Here is a 5,285-nt window from a genome sequence, read left to right as displayed (position 1 = left end):
ATTCAATTAAATAACTTTCCACTTTGTGGTGGTCATAAATTACCCAATAAAAATTCCTATTTATTACTCAAAAAATAAATTAGCTGACCATAATTGCATCATGCCCTTTAAATGAGAATTAATTGCCATCAGTTAAATTCAGGGAAAAAGAAATAATTGCCACCAATTACCATCTTCTTCGGTTACAAAAATTAAATGTACGTAGCTTGTTGCATATATAACTCCATCCGCAAAAAACGCTGAATTTGGGCTCACTGATCACAATTGTTTAATTAATAATTACTCAACAAAAACAAAACAAAAAATAAAATAAACATAATAATCTTAATCCCCAGGAAGCACGAAGCACATCCTTGCTGAACACGGAAACTTTTGCAGAGACCAATAAATAACCAATTAATATTCATGAAAGCATAATAATATCACAAAACTGTGAGGAAATAGAGCAAAATATACAATACGTACATATACATATGATGAGCTACCTAGTTGTTAGCCATTTACTAAAAATCCTAAAACTAAAATAAAGCTTACATGCCAGGGCAAACATTTTTTTAGAGGGGGGGGGGGGGGGGGGGGGTAAAATAGTAAAAAAAGAACCATGGGCATGGAGGTCAGTAGAGAAAGGTAAAGGGAACATATCAAAATATGATATTTCTTTCATGCAGAATATCTTTGCTATAATAATTCTCGGGAAGGGAAGGGAATGATGGGTATTTTCTTCACTCAACATTTTTGTAGCATAAGGATGCTCACACACTAAAATGTCTGGCCTCTATATAGACAGTAACATATTGGGAGAGACTTAGGACCCTTGATCTTTGGGGACTGCAGGAGGGGACAATGGTTGGAAAATGATGGGTGCACCATATTGTGGGTAAAGTAACATTAACACCGTTGGCGCATGTTGATAACTTGGGGCCAACCTAAAGGAGAAGCGTTGCAATAGGATAGCAAGCACAAGTTTTGCTTGCAATAGAGCTAGATTTTGTCCGATGCACGAGCGGACCCCAAGGCCGAAGGGGATGAAAGCCACTGGGTGCTTGGCGGCACGTGCCACCCCCTCAGAGAATCGAGCAGGGTTGAACTCATTAGCATCATTGCCCCACATTGCTTGATCATGGTGAATGGCGAGGATTGGAATCAAGATCTCTGTCCCACGTGGGATTTTGTAGGCCCCAAGATCAACATCAACTTTGGCTCGTCTGATCGTCGCAATCGTTGGAGGGTACAATCGCAAGGACTCATTCAAGATCATGCTCAGCTGCACATCAGATTATACCCACAAAACACAAAGTTAGAGAATTTTCAAATACCCATTGTTAATCTATCACTGCATAAAGACAAAATTGCCCTTCCAAATGGAAATATTTATTTTTAATAATTTTTAGTACAGAGGACAGCCTCCAAATAGAATTTGTGATCTTGTTTCAATCTGGCCTTTGCATTTCAACAAAATGACAAAACTGCCACTAAATGTTCCCATCAAAAAGCAAGTAACAAAAAAGCAAAAGGTGACAGTTTCGTGGGTTGTTTTTATTTTCTCACGAAACAAACATGTGCTAAGAGACAAAAACATGATTTTTTGTCCTTATTAAATACTAATAACATAGATAAGGGGTACATAATCTTACCGTCTTAAGCTTTAAAACATCATCTTTGGTGGGAATACCACGTGATCCACATACCCTTTGGACCTCCTCACGTGCCTGTACCTGCCACTGTGGGTGCATTGCTAGAAGAACAGTTGTCCACGTAAGCAAATTGGAGGTGGTCTGTTTGCCAGCAAAGAAAAAGCTCTTGCACTCTTCCACAATGTCATGGATAGTGAAGTTTGAAGATGATGATGATGGGGATGTATTTGATGCTTGAATCATTAGACCCAGCAAATCTTTGGGACTTTTCTCCACTGATACATATCCACAACAATTTTCCTTTCGGCGTTCTATAAGCTTTGTTACTGATTTCCTGATTTCCTTATCCAATTTCCAAGAATTCATGTTTCTCTTTGTGGGTAGGAATCTGTGTTAAAAAACAAAAAACAAAAAATTTCAAATATTAGTAAAAGTAAAATCTCAAACTTTCTTTTCATTGACAATTAATTATTAAATGCAGTTATAATTAAAGTACTAAGATAGGTGACTAGTTGATAATGACATGATATTGATAGATAAGTATACATTGAATAAAACTCTTGATTAGCTAGTGATGATATAATTGATGTACCTGTAACCAGGGATAAAAACTTTTTGAAAAACATCAGCAGCAAGCATCATTTGTTGAGCTTGTAGTCGGAAAACGGCTTTCCCATCTTCATAGCTACAACCAAATGCTGTTCGAGTAATGACATCTTCTGTTAAGTTTTGGAACCATTCGGAAACTTCAATTTCAACCTCACCAGAATCTGACATTGCTGACCATTTGTCCAACATATCCACCACACTCTTGGCCACCACAGGTATCAACAACTAGAAAAGAAAAAAGAAAAAAATTACATTAATTGAAACATGATTATTATACGTACAAAACAACAACAGCAAAAAATGTAGACTTAAAATTTTGGTTTCTATGTTTGTGATATTAATGGGGTTTTATATTATTATTATTATTAACTTACTATTACTAGTACACTATATGAAAGACTAATAAACTTACTTTGAGATTTTCCATGTGGAAAGTGGGGGTGATGATTTTCCTATGGTGAGCCCATTTTTCTCCTTTGAGGCTTAGGAGGCCATCACCTTCAAGCTGTTTAACAAGTGGATGAGCCTCTACCTTCTCATAAAATTCTGACTTGGAGGTGAAGATATCCCTTATGAGTTCTGGATCAGCTATGGTGAGACGAACTGTGGGTCCAAACCACACAAGAAATGTTGCACCTACAATGACCCATAAATCCAATTTAATGTGATATGCAAGAAGTATAGAGAGAGAAGATCTTTATTAATTAATGCGTGGAAACTTAATTTATTGGGGAGTAAATATGAGTTTCAAAACAGACATTAAAGAGAACTGTTTCACAAAGCAGGAACTAACACAACTTCAAGTAGTAAATATCAAGTTTGCGAAAAGAGGAATGAGAAGAAAACATGACAACCATTAATTCAGAGTGAACATGGATAGTGTAGACCCTACACACAGAGAGAGAGAGAGAGAGAGAGAGGAAAAACAAAATAAAGAATAGGAGGAAGACAACTCAAATTAGAAGAACTATTGACAAACAAATAGAAGTTCATTATCAAATTTCAAGCCTCCTAAAAAACAAAAGAAAGAGGACAAAACAAAACAGAAAAGTAAATGAAGACTCCACTTCCTAAGGGTTCAAAAATTAAGACATTTTAACTGTGAGGATTCACAAACTTGATACTTTTTATCTTTTTGTTCTTAATAATGAAAAAAGTACAAATTGAAATTCACAACCTTTCTTGAATTTCCCAGGAGGAGGTGGAGGATGGAAGAAAAAGAAAATGAGGAGGAGGAAAAGAGAAACAAAAGAAAGAAGACAGAAGTGAAACGGTCCAAAATCTGAACTTCAAAATCAAGTATCCAAGCTAAGGAAAAAGCCTGAAAAGTTGTGAAAAGAAGTACCCTAACTAAAAAAAACAAGCCTTTGAAAAGTCACAAATCCTGGAGTTATGATCATAAAACCAGAAACCAGCCAAAGAAAGAAACATCATATCTGAAAGCACCACACTGAACCATGATGACCATCAAGACTATTCCTTTGCAGCCCAACAAACAAAAGGGCAGCTCAGAAAACTACCACATTAGTATCAAAAATCTAATTCATTGAATAACCCCATATGTTAAAAAAAAAAATTTATTTGAGAGAGAGTTAGAATGAGTGAATTAAAAAAAAATATATGTACCATAGATTTTTTTCCAGTGATGGTAGAAGGAGAGGACTCTAGGGAGTATGTTGTGAGAGAAAGGCATGGGTTGAGAGGAGGCCTTTAACATCATGGACACAAGTTCTTTGACATTTCCAATGAAGAAACGGTAAGGGGGTCCTCTGATCCCTTGCTTGGAGAAATGGTTTTCAATCTTTCTGGGTCTCCACCAAAGAACCACTACCACCTTTAACACAAACACTAGGATTATCAAAGATATAAAAACAAGCTTCAGCAAAGACAACAGCAGCTGCTCCATGTTTCAGCTTCAATTCTTTCTTTCTTTCTTTCTCTAAACAAACTCTCTCTCTCACTCACTCACTCTCTCTCTCTCTCTCTCTCTCTCTCTCTCTCTCTCTCTCTCTCTCTCTCTCTCTTTCGTCGGTTTGTAGCAGAGCAGCCTTTATATATATATAGTTGCTTCTTATCTGCTTTGCTTATGTTGCTTACTTGTTGTGTTGTGTCCTTGCTTTAATACTATAACGGACAGAGAGAGAGAAAGAGAGAGATTTTAATTTAGGAGGGAGAAGAAGCAAGGCCAACGGCGTAGGGGCCGCCATTGCAATTCCAAGGGTCAACGAATGAAGGGGTTTTTTTAATCTTTTTAATCCTTTTAAGACATTGTTACCCTTCTCCTTTTCTATTAGTATTATTGTATCCCTATAATTAAATTTCATTATTGAATATTCAATCTCAACTCAATATAAATGATAAAATGTTCAAACTTGACTTGAGTTTGAACTAAACTTACAAACTATGTTTGAATTTGTCAAATTGTCTAAAAGCTTAAGCTCGACTTGACTTAATTTACTAATCCCAAGTTTAAGCTCAATATCAAGTTTTTGATCTTAAGATACAATATAGGTACATTAACAAACTCATATTAAGAGTCCGTTTGGGAACAATTTATTTAGCTGAAATTGAAATTTTTTTGTTAAAAGTACTGTAGATAAAATTAAAAGGTAGCTGAAACAGTACAGTGAAATTTATGAATAATACCAAAAAGTGCAATAGGATCCATTTATAGTAACAAAAATAAGCTGAATAGTAGCAAAAATAAGTTAAATAGTAAAAAAAAAGTTGGTTTTTTAAGCCAATGCCTAATGCAACCTAAGCATATTATTAAGTCCATTTGATTTAGACATGTTGTCCCAAGTCTCAACTAAATAAAGGCTTAGTAAGATATTAGTTTATTTTTCAAAACAATATCAATCGTATTACTAAACTCATAAACTATCTTAAGCTCAGCATATTTTTTTATCAAGCCTTATTGTTCATGAGCTTATTCATGAACAATTTTTTTTTTTTTTTCTCGCTTGGGCTCGACTCATTTGTTAAACAAAGATACCATATATAGCTCATTAAATCAAAGATACCATATATAACTTATTGAAT

The 5,285-nt window shown here is 35.1% G+C and overlaps 1 protein-coding gene across 1 annotated transcript; it reads right to left on the bottom strand.

Annotated features, from left to right (window-relative positions):
• Positions 1–370: 370 nt before the first annotated feature.
• On the bottom strand, positions 371–4,273 carry LOC142622326 (cytochrome P450 734A1). Its single transcript, XM_075795774.1, has 5 exons — positions 3,870–4,273; positions 2,656–2,879; positions 2,227–2,468; positions 1,635–2,022; positions 371–1,264 (listed from the first exon to the last, which is right to left on the bottom strand). The coding sequence occupies exons 1-5, from the start codon at positions 4,147–4,149 to the stop codon at positions 806–808; spliced, it is 1,593 nt and encodes a 530-aa protein (XP_075651889.1). The 5' UTR covers positions 4,150–4,273; the 3' UTR covers positions 371–805.
• Between the last annotated feature and the right edge of the window lie 1,012 nt (positions 4,274–5,285).

This window comes from Castanea sativa, chromosome 1 (assembly GCF_040712315.1).
Source record: "Castanea sativa cultivar Marrone di Chiusa Pesio chromosome 1, ASM4071231v1".
In the NCBI taxonomy this organism is placed as follows: Eukaryota; Viridiplantae; Streptophyta; class Magnoliopsida; order Fagales; family Fagaceae; genus Castanea; species Castanea sativa.
This window is presented reverse-complemented; position numbering and strand designations above follow the sequence as displayed.

Excerpts from the sequence above, each read along its gene's own strand:
- LOC142622326 (XM_075795774.1), bottom strand. The coding sequence starts at position 4,149 with ATGGAGCAGCTGCTGTTGTCTTTGCTGAAGCTTGTTTTTATATCTTTG. Across the intron at positions 2,023-2,226 it reads GTTTTTATCCCTGGTTACAG|ATTCCTACCCACAAAGAGAA; the intron begins GTACATCAATTA and ends TTTTTAACACAG. Across the intron at positions 1,265-1,634 it reads ATGTTTTAAAGCTTAAGACG|CTGAGCATGATCTTGAATGA; the intron begins GTAAGATTATGT and ends TCTGATGTGCAG.